Below are 15626 nucleotides of genomic sequence, written 5' to 3' on the forward strand. Positions count from 1 at the left end.
TTTAGCTTGTTTACCTTGGCTCCTCTAGATTGGCAAGCTGGTAAAGCATATCAAACACACTACACACGAGAGCCATGACTACTCCAGGGAGGGACTTTTCCTAAGGATTAAGCAGAAATACAAAGATTTTTTTTCCCCCCCTTGTTGTAAGTTATTTAACAGGGCTCTTCATTGAGGCAATTCACCCAGATGCTAACCTAGCCCAGGGAAATCTCATCTACCTTCTAGACTGAGACAACATTTGAATTCTGCCATTAATCCATTTCTCTTAACAACAAAATTTTGAAGCCAATTATTTAGAGTTCATATACAAAGCAGACCAGGAGTGATCTGAACATGCTGGCTGATACTTCTTAGTTTATTTTCACACTTCAACTTTATTAGAGGAAATTCCCCACCTCCCTCCAAATATATAATCTCAAAATTAAATCAAATGAATCTCATTTGTTTCAAGGTTTAATGAAAGACCCTGCAGAGATTAATAAATACTAAGAAGGGAACCCTAGGTGACTGAATGCAGTTTTTAAAATAAAATCCACATGCTTAAGGCAATAGTGTTTTTAAATGCTTTGTTTCAATCACAGTTTGAAAGCAAACCAGGGCTGCTAAGGATTAGATACTCAAGCTGATGTGAACAGCTTCTGCCTCAACTTATTCTACCTCTTTGACCCCAGTTGTGGCTTCTTCTCAAAAACAAACAAACAAAAAAAACCTGAGGGCAGGTTTTAGGCTGTTATGTTGTACCTGTTCCATTGCATAGGATGAACTAAAGACACTACTGCTGTTGCTGGAACTAGTTGAGGAATCTGCAGAGCTTCCTGATGGAGTCCCACTTCCTGATGTTTTTACTGTAAGGACTTGTTCATCAGAGAAGCCCAGCTGGTGGAGCAGTTTCTGATCTTTATTTACAGTTAGCTACAAGAAAAAATTATCATTTAGCTCTGGAGAGGAGAGTCAAATTCATAAAGAACGAGAACACTTTGTAGTAAACATACCAGGCTGTCGTTGGCAAATATCTGTATATTATCAACAGGAGAATTCAACATCTTTGCTATCTTCCACCTGACGCTCCCTACAGTTTCATTGCTATGAGCCTGTAAAATTAAATGACACTTGTTTGGTCAATCTGTTTGAGCAGTAAATCCTAAAAGAAAGAAATCTTCTATTAACATTTTCCTGCTCCTCCACAGAGGGTTATAAGGGTATTGTCCACAAAAGACATTGTCTGAGTAAGATAGCAGTGGAAATCCTCCATCATTGACATCAAACAAACAACTCGTCTTTCCCATCCCAGAAGGATGATCAGAACTCTCTCCCCTTACCACCCTCTGGCACTTCCATTATGGTATCCTTGTACGCTCATTCAACATTTTCAGATAAATTTTTTTTCAAGCTGACTGTAGGCCGTAAAACAAATAAAAAAACCCTTCTTCTGTTCAGTCCAGGAATCAAAAACGAACAAACAAAAAGAACAGTAGCTACATGATCAACACGGCATGGTGTACACATACCTCTATGGTGAAGGTATCTTTGGTAGACTCATATGTAACATTAAGTGTTAAAAGATGTCCGTGGAAAGATGCACCATGAGGTAGAATAGTTCGAGGAACAGAATAAAGGTCCTACCGGAAGAGAAGGACAATGGTGAACACAGTCCTTGGAAACAAAGACAGTTTTATGATGGTATGTAACAAAGCTGCTACAGCTGCACAGGCTTAAATAACTTCCAATATTATTAAAACAGTAAAAGCTATGTTCTTATCCTTGCCTAGTAAGAAATTACATATCTTACCTCTATAGTTATCACATAACGCTCTGCCAACAGCAACAGTCTCTCAATTATTACAAGTTTAGTTGACCTAGGGATAAGCACCCAAAACAAGAGTAACTTGTCTCAGAGATTAATTTTCAATGACCACAGGTAACTATCATGAATTAGCTGTTTTCAAATACAACTCACTAAAGCTGGTCCTTAAAGCTGAGGGTAATTAGATGAAAATTATCTAGCAAAACAGGGCAAGAAGCTTGCATTACAGCACTTGAGTCATACTGCGCTTCAGAAGAAACTTCATATTTCTAGATGACCCACCCTGTGCTCATATTTAAGCCACACACATTTAAGTACACATAAGTACAGCAGAAGGATGAAAAGTGCTCCTTTTCCCTCCTATTAAAAAAAAAAAAAAAATCCTGTTGCCCCCAAAATCTTACCAAATCTATCCCCAAAAGTTTAGATGACTTCAGCTCTCTGGCTTTCAGTCTGGTTTTCCACACAGGTTTTGTTAGAATTTCTTTGGAACTCAAATTACATTTTAATTGGAACATTTAACTGAGAAGCTACCAGAATATACAACTACCACTACCAAGAAGGGATCACAGAACACAAAATTTTCAGCTAACACAATCAGTCTCACAACAATTTTAATTAGCACTCAAAATCATGTGCGAAATAGCTTGTAGTAAACATTCACTGACACATTTATCCTTTTAAAGGCAGACTTGCCTGTAAGGAGACTGAACTGATGTTGCTACTGTAGGCATAGCAGTTGCTGTAAGCATTTTTGTAGCTCTTGTAACAGCATGTGTTAATGTTGGACCGCCGAGTGCTGAACTGGCTGCCTAGAATATAAAGTAGAGTATAAGTGCTGGTTTATATTGATGATTAGCATGTTCTAGAGAGCGAAGAGAACAAGAAGTACTTGTGGAAAGAAAGTTTTCTTTAAATAGAATTATCGCAGTTAATTATCCTAATGCTAGAATACAAAGCTGGAAAAGGCTGCAGGCACAAGAACAATTAAAATTTGTCCTTTACCTCTAATCGTGTGTAACAATCAGCAATGAATTTCTTGTGCAGTGATACTGAATCCTGAAGATACAAAGGACAAAAGAATTAGAACTCAAAACCAAAGTCATTGGAATCACTGTTAAAAAGCATCACACGCTGGGCTCTGTCAAATTTATCATGCAGAGCATTAAATATCTGACTGTCAAAGCACTTTCACATTCTAATATATGCTTACCTTTTTCAATCTAGGAGTTAGATTAATATAGCTGTAATTTATTATCAATTGAATAGCTTCATTGGCAATTTCTTCATCAGGTGACTCCATTGCTATCTTCCAAATGAAATCCATTCCTATTAATTCCAGTTTTTCTACACTCTATGCAAGAAAGAACAACAGTAAGACGTAACTGGATTTCTTGCATATAAAAGCGAGTTCAAACATGGGAACGAATTGTGTTCCATCTGCTGGAAAAGTACCATTTGACTCGATCTTAAAAACTGTCTTTTCCAGCACGCTGTTAAGTTTTGACACAGTGCAAACTGAAATCAATAGCTGCAAGCTTACATATTTACACTAGAAACAAAACGTTTCTTTCCAAGTGGATAAACAAGTTTTGAAGAACACTCTCAGTCAAGTCAATTGAAGAATTACAGACCTCAAGAACACAGAGAAATTTAATCAGGGATAGAATTATTTCACAAAAGTCAAAGTGGTAACTAAACACAGAATAAACCCTCACAAAACCTGCTATGATACTTGGCAAAAAATAATGCATTTGAAGTAAATTAACTCTCCGTGATATAGATCTAGAATGCCTTTGGAAAACTATTTAACATAAAACCCTTAATTTAAGAAAAATAGTGAAGGATCACAGAGCTGAAAATGATTGTAGGTTAGAACTTAAACGTGATAAGACTAAATCTCTTGTAGAGAGGAAAAATTAAAAATTGAAGAGAATATTTTCCTTCTAAAGAGAAGCAAAACATGTGCACTAAAACTCCTGATTCTTAATAAAGAATTAGCCCACTCATTCCTTCTGCAAAGTTTTAGAAGCTACATACTAACTTCCAGCAACCAGTGGCCAATTTTCTCCCATAACTCTAGAGTTTTAACTTTAGAATTTAACAATGTTAATGCTACAAGGGCCATCTGCATATCAGTGCAAACATGACCATATCAAGCAGCTGCTAAAGAATCCTTGTCTTACCCCCTCCCATGCCCAAGATGCCACAAGTAGTATACAGGAAAGAATCTGCAGAACACTCACCAACTGAGTTCCTTGCCTCTTTAGTCGATGGTCACACAGGTTCACATTTTCAAAGAAAGTCTTAAATAAACTAAAACCTGGAAGTAAAAAAGGCACAAGCTTTTTATTTAAACTAAGTTTCTATGCTTTTTTAAAAAAATGAAGATATCACATACAAAGATTATCTTTTTCCTTTACAACTATTAAAAATTCAGAATGACAGAAAAAGACCCCTTTATAATACTGATCTCTAGAAATGTTTGGCCATTTAATTTAAAGGCTTAAAAAACAAATTTCTGATAATTCAAACAAAGATCTGTTCACCAAAATCATTTTCATACCATTCATAGTAATTTCATACGACTCCAGTTTAAGGATTTTCTCTTTGAAGAGCTGCTGTTGTACATCACTCTCTAGATCATGCTGTCCTTTTGTAAACCACTCAAAGCACATCTGTGAATGAAAGGCAGAAGTATTTAATCCATTGTCATTGCAAATATTTTAGCCTGACAATGCTGTATACAACTGTTGGGTACTACAGCAATTCATTACACAGGAAAACGTTCATTTTTACCTGCAGCATGAGGTTCAAAGTCTCACATAGTTACCATACACATTATATATGCTGCATTGCAACATTAGGGTACTTAACAGCCATCTTTCACCCAAACAACACTGAACATCTCTCATGTGACTCTGCAAACTTTCAGGTGATGCTCCTCAAATGAGCATCAATAAACACGCAACTGATCTTCTGGCCAACACTCCTCTTCTGGCCAAGTTTAATGATAAAAGAGCATCCTAGTTACAAGCGAACACGTAACAGCGGTTCCACTAACTTATGCAAAGCACATAAAACATTATTACTCTATGTTTATTGCTCATGTTTTAACATGAACGATATGCTTCTTCATGTTTCTTCAGTAAGTACACGTGCTATTCACGATCTATTAAGTTCCACTCCCCAACCACAGACACCAACTTCTCAAAATTTTCTTACCTCTCGATCTAACTCACAAACATCCTGGCCAGTTACAAGGCATTCCCAGATCTCCCTGGCACGATTCCAGCCCAAATAAAGGGTGGCTTCTTGCAGAAAAAATGCCAAAAATTTTAGGTGTGCTTCCAAATACTGAAAAACAGGAAATAAAAACTCAAGTTCAAGGCTTTTCTTTCCAAAAGAAGAAATTTCAGCATTCAAAGTACAGATTGATTTCCCCCCCTGTTTTTGGCAAACTTAATTGTCCAGTAACAGTACACTTTGCAAAGCCTGGAGAACCAGAAACTGATTCTGCAGAGAGCTTTATTTCTATTTTACACTGTTTTTAACATGACCTTTTTTCAGTTATCTTTTTAAAAAGGCATACTCAATTCACCTTGGATTTTCTATTACTTTACTGATATTATTTGACAGTGAGCAGTTACTAAAGTCACAACTTGTCTAACAAAATCCAAAGCTCAGCAGCAAATTGTTACAAGCTATCTGTGTGTGCATCTTCCATGTCCTAACTAGCAAATCTGTTTCAGGTTTCTAATGGTCCATATCAAATTCAAAGATATAATCTATACAAGGCAATCAAACTCAGGCTGGTGGAGAAGCTGAAATATGCACAAGTTTGGAGACAGAAGATGCTGGGGTGGAGAGATGTAACTCTCAAACAATTAAAGACTTTGCTAGGAAACTTGTAGGACTGATGTTTGGTCACCCCTGCTCTATAATATTATAACAAGGCTACAGTAAGACCTAACAGATAAATATCAGAAGTATAAATAAAAACTAGTGTAATTGTTCAATAGAGGGAACATACACACCAGTGAATTCCAAAATGAAACATCACATAATCCTCTGCAACTTGCTCAGTGATAAACAACATCATGTTTTCAAAAAACTAAAGCAGTAAAAAATTCAGGGTTCAATACCTCCCGGTAAGTGTATCGGCCATCCACTAATGTTGCTCCAACAAGCCCTCCTGGACCTGCCACAGATGCAGCCAAACGGTGGCATGATATTAGACTTCCTGTCACCAATTTCACTATCTCAAAATTTTTCTTTAAGTCTTGAATAATGCTCTTGGCAGGAAGAAAAAAAAAAAGAAAGAGGTTTTAAGAAGATACAGAAACAGGCACACACATGCACATAGAATTCTGCCCTTCTATAGAAATATGTCTTTTATGAGAAGGGGGAATGCCCCCCCCTCATCAGATTCAGTTGTAACCTTCCAAATACCCCTAATTCCTCTGCTGTTACTGTTTTCAGCACTGCTGAAGCATGCATACTGCAGATTGCAAAACCAAGTCCCACACCTCCACTTAGCCATAGTACAGTATAACACACATGGCTTGCAGGTATTTTAGTCTGTTTTCCAAGTGCCAATGTCAAATAACAACTTCAAATTCAATTATGAACCAGCTGGTCTAAACATTAGCTATCATAATTTCTTAACAGAGCCTTGCTGGGCTAATAATTCTACAAAAAGCTAAGAATTAAATAAGCCAATCCAGACATACCACACAGAGGTTATACATACATAAACAGACAGTACATTTCACCTCTACTTGAGGATTTTGTTTATGCTATACGACTATGCTGTACACTTTTTTTTTTTGCTTCTAAACACACAAACTTCTATGTTCTAGAGAAGCAGAAGCCTTACAGACATAAGGCCTTCAAGAATGCCTCAGCACACATTCTTACCTTGTCTTGCTTTTGGTAAGTTTGCTTAATAAACGAGCGTGTGATTTCATGGAGTTGACGTAAAGCTGGCACCACCCACACAAATTGAGGATTATTGTGCTGGGACGACTAGTAGTAAGAAAGGTAAGAACAATTACACATGTGTACACACTCAACAACGGATTAACATCCTGTAAAATTCCTAGATGCCTAATGATTTCTCTTAATGCCCCCGTTTCAAAACAACAATCATCAGTTCAGAAGGCTTCAGTTACTTCTTCCTGGTCCCTTTCCAAGTGCACCGAAGGTGCCCTCCTTCCCTCTCTACAAGTAGTCCTTTGACACACAGATATACTGTTCTGCTATCCTTATTATTAGCCCGAAGTACCACCTCCTTGCTAGAGAACATGCAAATTAAGTAGGGGAAAAAAAAGAAAAAAAGAAGAACTCGGTTGCACCAGCGAGATGATAACCATCACCTTCCTCAATTACACACTCACAGTGGGAGATGAAGGAGGCCTGTCAGGGCATAAAAGGGCAAACACAGTCAAAGGAGGGCACTCATTGCTAGAGCAGGAATGATGAAAGAAAGAACCTGAAGTACTACTGTGGATTAAAAGATAAGAAGAAATTTGTGATTGGTGCTGCAAGGAGCCCTGTGATAGAAAGCAAAGGATATTTAAGCTGCATTTTGAAAAAGATCCTACAAATTATAGAGCACCCGCCTACCTCATTGTAAGAACTGCTCATCACGTTTCTGGAAGGCTTCATTTTCTGTAAAGTTTGACCACACAAACCAGTACTGAGGTTGTTTTTTTCATAGAAGTGATGTCTGGTTTAAATATTGATGGCAATCAATGCCACCTACTCGCTTAGAGAGAACTAAAGTAACCTAGCCATATAGCAGAGAGCTCTACTGAAGATTCCCTCATGCATTTGAGAGTGCTGCCTTAATATAACATTCCCTCCCAGTCTATACTTTCATTTCCCCTAATGCAGACAAATAAGCAAATGATGTATTTTTTAAAATCTGCTTTAAGTTTACCACAGTCCCTTCCAGCCTGCAGTTAGTTACAGCTTTCCTTTAGCGTTCCCCACTGTAGCACCTCTGCTAAGGCCCCTGCCAGAATGTTATTAAACTGAGCGCAAGAACAGGAAAGCAGAAAAGAAGGAGGAAACCGCAAATTCCGCAGATATTGAGAACCCAAAGCTTGAAATCTGTAGCTCTGAACACGCGCAAAAAAACAGTGCTCAATATCAAGAAGGCAACATACGGTGCCCTCTGAACAACTAAAATCCTCTCCAGATGCCACAGGACAGACAAAGCCTTGTTTACCATAAAAGAAACAAATGAAGTACAAGCCTTTTTCTTTACAGGCTTGTTTAAGACTAAAAAAAGAAGACAGAAGCATTCCTGAAGACTTCTAGAAAAAACGCCTGCTACGTGAACAGTGCAGCATAAAGTATGGGCAGTCTTTTAAGCCATGCATGCCTCTGCTGCTGCCAGGAAACATCTTAGCACAGGCAGCTGCAAAAATGAGTTCTTCATGTTAGAAGAGTACAAGTATTTTATTAAAATATAAAATTATTATGATGTAAATATCAATTTGCATTCTGAGACTTGTTTAATGGCCATGCCAGAACACATGCTTTACTCTAAGAAAAGTAATCTAGGCTCTCACATGAAAGGGACAGTTAAAATACTGACATACCTTTATAGCGGTTCCATTTGCAAATTCTAACCTTGGGCCCATCCTGGTAGTTTCCCATAAACTGATCACTCCTTGTGCTGAAAATTTGTTTAAAACAAAGGCAAGAGACTTACTATGAGTCTCATGGTCAACAAACTGGCTCACACATAGCCTACCCCTCTCGTGGACTCCCCAAGGTAAGAACTTACAGATGGGACGTGCAATTTGTGCATCTTGAAAGAAAAGGGCAACATCAAGACTAGATAATTTGTGACTTTGAAAAAGATAAAACAACAAACCAACCCTCTTAATATCCTCTATGCATTTGATGATGTAGCTCCTTTTGATTGCCTCTTTCACTGCATAGGCATCGCTGAGGATTGTCAGATGTTCCTCTAAGGCCTGCTGAATAAGACTACAAGGTAATGTTGGAAGATGAGCCAGCTCCCAAAGCACCTCCAGAACCTAGAGGAAGAAAAGTAAGCTCAGTCAGCACTGCAAAGACAAGTAACCCTACATTTTACCTAGAAAAAAAAAGATTTTATTTCACATTCACATACCTTTCCAGTGGTTGTCTCCACCCGAGCTTCTCGACCAATGCGCCCTATCAAGCTCAACAGCTTCTGTCGTACTCTATCACTCTCTGTCTCCCAGCTCTGTACAGCAAAGAAATAACATTCACTATTACAACAGCAAGCACTGTCACTCTTAAGTCTCAAGTGTACAGAGAAATATAATTTACAATTGTTTTACTGTACAATCAAAATACAAAAAACTATGTTTCCACCATGCATATTTTCTCATTTTTTTTACTGGGAGTTGCAATGCTCATTTGCCCAACTGTTTTCCAAATAAGTGCTATAAAAGATTAGATATAATCATAAAAATCTCCCTTTAAGTACCTTAGCACTGAATACACAACACACTTAAAATCTAAGTCAATTAGCAGCACAGTACCAGACCAGCCATTTGGGTTAAAAACATAACCAAACCAAATCAGTATATTAAGTGTTATTTTATAGCTAAAGGATGTGGATGCACAAGTATTTCTCATCAATTCTCATCCTAACAAATGTAAATCCATGTGAAAACTTACCTTTTGGATAAGAACAAATAAATGATTCAGCTGATCAGAGCTGAACTTCACAGCAGCTGCAGCAATAATGGTATGTATGTTTTCAATCACAGTGGAGGATTGTCCTGACTGAAAAGAGAAAGGAAACACAAGATGGTAGGTCTTTATCCCAAAGAAAGTAGAGAAAAATCTTCATGTGGGTGTTATCCTGCTATTCCTATTAATGAGAAAGAGTAACAGCTTCTGACATGTTAGCAACAGTAGATAAGAATAACTGACGTTACTCCTCATTCCACTGGCAGGAAGGCCTTGAAAAGTAACTCTAAAGCATGACAGAACAAGCTAGTCTGCCAATGTCCAGTGCAAGGAGCAAAACAGTGATCTGCCACCCCTTCCGCAGAGCAGCTAGCTTTGTGCAAGTGTTGCGTTGATAATTTAGAAGAGACGTGAACCAGCTTAGCAGAACACTGAGTAAAATACAACTACTTCAGGGATATACAACAGGGATATACAATTATATCCCTTTTAAATAAGGAAACAGGCAAGAATGTAATCATCTGAAAGAAATCTGCACTGTAAAAAATAAAATGGATTGTTCTGAAGAAGTTATTGTGGTAGAAGACTCAGAAGTAGAATGAAAAATACACAGCACTCAGATGTACAGTTTTTGGTTTACTGTTATCAGCTCATGAGCCTGAAACACAAAAGACGATGGTAATATTTCAACAAGAAGTTAACGATGCTATCTGAAATCGTCTAGCCTACCACGCTGACCACCATAGCTTGTTTTCCTCTCTATACCATACACAGATTTTCCAAGACCATCCTTGAAAGCCAAGCATTATTTCTGTTTACAAACATAAATGCCATGATCTTAGTACTTCCAGAATAACCCCAAGAAATCACCATCTCCCTCACATAAACACAAACTCTGGGTCTTACACAGATTTCATGATAGTCACTAAAATATGACTTATTTCTTTAAATACTGCAGTAATTAAATGCTAACCCATGTATCACATGCCAAATCTCTCAACTGATTCACTAGCAAGCAAACTATCTGATCATTGCTCAGGGAGGGGAAGCAAAGTCTAGGGTTCAGAACTGAGGACCCATGAAGGGAACAGTCTGCCAACAGTTCATTCCCACCTCTTGGGGAAAAGAGCTCCACCTCAAGCACTTCCACTTAGTTCAGAACCGGCTGTAGTACAGAGGCCTAAAGCAGGAACTTAACATTTCATCTTATGCATACAAGAACAAGCACCTTAACAGTCATAAGACATGAAGAGAATGAAGGAGGGGAAATTTTGCTTGACCTTTAGGCTTCTGCTTTTACTAGGACAAAATACGGTTCTACGTTAGTGTCACTTTTACATTAACTTAGAGACATAGATTTCATAAATTAAACACTGCTGAACCTAACTTGTACTCTGCCCCACAACTAACTAAAGCCAAAAAAGAAAAAACAGCTAAAATATCCATTCTGACAATAATGATATTTTCTTACTCTATGCCTTAATAACCTTCTTTGTATTTTCCCCTGGAAAAGAGAAGTTCACCTAGGAGCTTAGCCAGTCTGCTTTCATCCCTTGAGCACCATGTTTCTTCCAGTAATCCTGGAAGTTTCCCTTCCAAATGATCATGAAATAGCAAAAATCAGAAGGATTTGCTCAAATTAGAGTATACAGAACTGCTTTCAGTAACTGCAGACAGGACTCAATGGCAGAGACATTTTTAATCCTAATACATTAGACAGCGATCCAAAGGATGGAAATATCATTCAAATATAACAGTGTATTCAAGCAACAGCCACAAAGAACCATAAAAATCCCAAAGATCCCCCAAAGTGAAAAAACTTCTATCACAAAGCAGACCACTATAAAGCAAACCAGCAGGAACTGAAGAAAGCCTACATGAAATTCTCCTGACAAAATCCTGCGGAATGCAAGTATTTACTTGGGCTTCCTTGATGGGAAGTTTGATAAGTCTTAGATATTACTCTTCAGGCTATTCCTACTTGCAACTTCTCTATAGGACTGTGAGAGGAAAAGAGAATGGAGGAGACAGAAACCAGCTGCATCATTCTTACAGTAGCTTCAAAATGCTGCAATGGTGCATAGCGTTGTAACTGTGCCAGCACCTAATAGGTCACTGAAGACCCAAGCTATTTTACTTAAATACTGTCTGGTACAGCATGTGCGAGTTCCTTAATATATTCCTAATACAAGAACTCTGTAGAACAGCATCTCCCCATCAAGCCAATTTTCTTTTCAAACACTAAGTACCTGGAAGAGACAAACAAGAATTGCGAACCAATGCTGGTTCTCAAAGAGGGAACTTCTTTATTTTTCTAATTCCATATGTCGTATAATCAGGTTAAATTCAATTTCTTAAAGCCATCACACTGCTCAAATTCTACGCAGACAGTAACACTCATTTAGCACTGAATCCCACCTCAACACTTTGATTTGAAAAGACCTTGATGCACAAAAAGGCTATTTCTGGAGTTGGACAGGAGACAAATTTGTAGGAAGTGAAACTATCCAGTATAAGGGTGGGATCTCCTTTAAGTATTCCTATTCCTATTTCCAGGCCAGTTTCTAGGCAATACAAACACCACCATTTTCATTACTTAACTAAGTTCACGTGTGCAGTGCTCCATCTCTGACACTCTAAGGCTTTTTTTTTTTTTTTTTTAAATTTTAAAAAGAGAGAGCAATACAAAACCTCCTCCCACACTGATGGGAGCACCATGGCAACAACAGTCAGGATGGGGAAGAAGTTGCATTTTATCAAAGAATACATACAAAATGAGCTTGACTCATGCTTCAGCTCTATTAAGCACACAAGACTTGCTATCATGCCTAAACATGCTACAGATCGGACAGAATCTCCAAAGAGTTTAGCTCAAACCTTCAATATTTGGACAGGGAAATAAACTGTTTCCTGCACTGGAAGACTAAATTTCTCCTCAAAATGTCCAGGTGACATTTGCATTAAGCATCCAGATCACCTTTCCTACACAGTGCTAAGCAGAATGTACATAAGGTGAGTGTGAAAAAAAAAAAGACTGGTCAGTCAGCAATATATATTTTCAGGAAGTTAAGTGGGTATTCATGCAGTTTGAGCCCACTCTCTTTAAACTCACAGTGTAAGCTGCATTCAGATTTACACTTCCAGCCAGGAAAATTAATATCCTTAGAGCATGGTCATTAGTCTAGACAATCTCTCCATTACCTATTTCAGGCTGACTACCTCTTATTCCAAGTCAAATATTTTTGCAGCTCCCTTACACCTGTCGCAAAGAATTGAATTTCATCCATAAGATTTAAGCTGTGTTACAAGAGACTGTCAGAACAGTTAATCTTAAATAGTAAAGGAAGAAATAGGAGAAAGACTTTTTTGCATTAACATATTGTAAAAATCTCAACACCTCCACTTTGCAAAGGAGAGATGCCTATACAATAAAACAAGAATTCACACCACTACACTATTTTCTCAATGTCTTGTTGCATCAGAAGAGAAACCTCCACTAGGAACAAAAAGAATACATTCTTTATTAGGACGTTAGCAATACACAACATAAATTTAAATCACAATTTAGCAATTAAAATTAATTTTTAATAATAAAGAGGCTTTAAATATAAGAGATTACAATCAACTTCCTGTAGATACAACTTGGTATGTTCCTGTGAATATGCATGCTGGCTGTTAAGGAACAGGTGCACCTAATAATCTGAGAAAATATTCTTTGTGTCTGTTTTAACAGCCTCGAAAGTCAGGAAGAGCCATACAACCCTAGAATTCCAGAATTTGTGTTAATCAAAAGCTCTACATTTCAATGTCAGAGAAGAAAAATCAAAATAGAGGAAGGGAACATAATAAGAGATGTAGGGTCTTCTTCAGCACCTCAGCTGCAGAATGGTATGTAGCCTTTGAATGCAAAGTTGAGACACCTCATACTCCAGCACCAGCATCTGTATTTCTTTTTGCTTTCCTGCAAACAAATGTTATTTCAAATTGCATGAAATTGTCCAAGTAGACTATCCAAAGCTTGAAAACACTAGTTCTTGCTCCACTGATTCTTTAAGAGGTTTAGCTCTGGGATGGCATAGAATTCTTGGTTGACAACACTCTTGTGAGGAAGTTCTTGCCCAGAAAGTATTCTGCTGTGCCTTTGAGGTAGGTGTAACGTTCACGGAGATGAAAATGAAGTTGAAGGGAATTTACACTGATATTGAAGCATATTAACAATATATTATTTGTCCCTCAGGGAATGAGGCAAGCAAATACAATCCAGCAGACAAATGAACAGCTAAGGAACTTGGTAATACAAGGTACTTATTTTTGTAACGTGGCCTAAAGCATCTGCCTAATCTCAGTAGCTTACCTGTATTCTCCAAATTTTAGTGAGCTCATCTAAAGATAGTTTACTGCCCAGCAGTTCAATAATTCCCTTTATACGATCACAGTATTGCGCTTGGTCTATATTACCTACGAAATAAGGAAAGGCAGCTGAATTAATATTTTAAAACAGTATTAAATACACTGAATACATGATAATAAACCAGTTATTTTAAAAGGGACAAGAACAAAGCTATCTTCGTTTGAAAGTTCTTTATCTATTGTTACAGGCAAATCCCTCAGTTGAAAGAAAGAGCTTAACTTTCAGCTTGTTTTAGTTTATTCATCTGACAGTACTTTACACTGTATGATCTTACCGTTTGGAAAAAGAACTCTTTTCTAGGGGCCAACAATACAGATAGATAAACAGAATAAAAAGCACAGAGCAGAAGACATCTGAACATCTGCATGTTAGTAACAGTAATTGCAGGGTTTTTCTTACTCTATTTTGATGGTGAGAAAACCTTGAACTTCTTTGTTAATAGTGTTCCATTAAAAAATATATTGAAAAGCACAGACCAACTTTTTAAATTTAAGATATTCAAAGCACATGCCAAAAGTCTTTATGGAATTGCTTACCTTCTAGAGCAATCGACAGGACAGAATTTTCTACTAGCCAGTTCAGTAATCTGTCCGTATCTATTGCATTCTTCACAGATTTTGATACAGTGCTGTCTTCTATTAGTTTGGTTACCTAGGAATTGCAAAACATGAAATTCTTATGATGCTTCCTACATACATTATGCACACAAACATTGCAATCCATTCAAGAAATCTATTCAATGCTTACTATGAAGCTTAAATTTGAGTCCTTTCAAGCACAGGAGGGTTTTTTGCTTTTGAAAGAATAAGTTGTTCAAAGGCAAATTCCTAACCAGAAACACTTTCTTGGCATCAGTCTCTGATGCAGCAGATTCTTAATCCCACTCTGACATAGAAAATATGGCCTAACTGTGCTGCAAATTTCTTTAGATATACCAGAAGTGGGTTATGTCCGGCTTCTGCCTGTGACAGTCAAATTAGTGCCCTATTTTTATCCAATATGGAACTGATACAAGCTCCTTTCTCTAGGGAGAAAGCTGGAGAAAGTACATTTCTGCCAAAGCCTTCAAAAGCTGCACTTTTATAACTTCACCAAGGATACCCAACTTTTATGACTAAGAACCAAACAGCAATGAGGTTTAACATCTCAGTTTTTCCTTAAATAGAGAAGCAAAAAATCCCCAGAGAGACTCAAAAATAGCTTACACCTCTGCATGCTAAAAAAGGCACTTTTTGATGCATTATTAAGTCGTACAAGTTCCAGAAGGAAGAGATGAATGAGCAACCAAGCAAACAATTTGTACTCCCATGAAAGAGAAACTGTTTTCTTCTGCTTTGAAGAGCCTAGCACAAAGAGTCCTGATCCATAAACTAAGGCTCCTAAGTGCTACTACAACATCCACATACAACAGTAAAGAAAAGCAATTACATAGTGTGATGTGATAATCTGATGCAACTTAACTGAGAACACCAATGCAGCATTAAATCTCATGAAATATTTTTTTCCCCATGGGAGGAGAAAGAGAAAAAAGGGATACCTTATAGGATGCCCTGATTTTTCAAAGTGATCTTGAAGTGAATTCTCATGAATAGCATAGGCTACTGCTTATAAATGAATCTGAAATTGCAGTTTTTAAAAAAGCTTTACATTATATTTGGGTGTTTTCTAATTGGAAGGCCACAGTCCTTCCACTGGTTACTAATATTA

General features: G+C 37.5%; 1 protein-coding gene across 3 annotated transcripts in view; it reads right to left on the reverse strand.

Annotated features, from left to right (window-relative positions):
- USP24 (ubiquitin specific peptidase 24) overlaps positions 1-15626 on the reverse strand; it is a 71057-nt gene that overhangs the window by 33582 nt on the left and 21849 nt on the right. For 2 of the 3 annotated variants that reach the window (XM_067301299.1, XM_067301298.1), the window contains exons 11-29: positions 14456-14570; positions 13863-13966; positions 9494-9601; positions 8958-9053; positions 8701-8862; positions 7436-7480; positions 6728-6835; positions 5953-6102; positions 5033-5164; positions 4374-4485; positions 4054-4130; positions 3021-3161; positions 2813-2866; positions 2504-2619; positions 1793-1859; positions 1512-1622; positions 996-1094; positions 745-915; positions 15-100 (exon numbers count right to left, since the gene is read on the reverse strand). In XM_067301299.1, coding sequence (XP_067157400.1) covers positions 15-100; positions 745-915; positions 996-1094; positions 1512-1622; positions 1793-1859; positions 2504-2619; positions 2813-2866; positions 3021-3161; positions 4054-4130; positions 4374-4485; positions 5033-5164; positions 5953-6102; positions 6728-6835; positions 7436-7480; positions 8701-8862; positions 8958-9053; positions 9494-9601; positions 13863-13966; positions 14456-14570 — 2054 coding nt within the window. The remainder of the gene's footprint in view (positions 1-14; positions 101-744; positions 916-995; positions 1095-1511; positions 1623-1792; positions 1860-2503; positions 2620-2812; positions 2867-3020; positions 3162-4053; positions 4131-4373; positions 4486-5032; positions 5165-5952; positions 6103-6727; positions 6836-7435; positions 7481-8700; positions 8863-8957; positions 9054-9493; positions 9602-13862; positions 13967-14455; positions 14571-15626) is intronic. The other variant, XM_067301300.1, reaches the window with a different exon arrangement.

Source organism: Apteryx mantelli, chromosome 8 (genome assembly GCF_036417845.1).
Source record: "Apteryx mantelli isolate bAptMan1 chromosome 8, bAptMan1.hap1, whole genome shotgun sequence".
In the NCBI taxonomy this organism is placed as follows: domain Eukaryota; kingdom Metazoa; phylum Chordata; class Aves; order Apterygiformes; family Apterygidae; genus Apteryx; species Apteryx mantelli.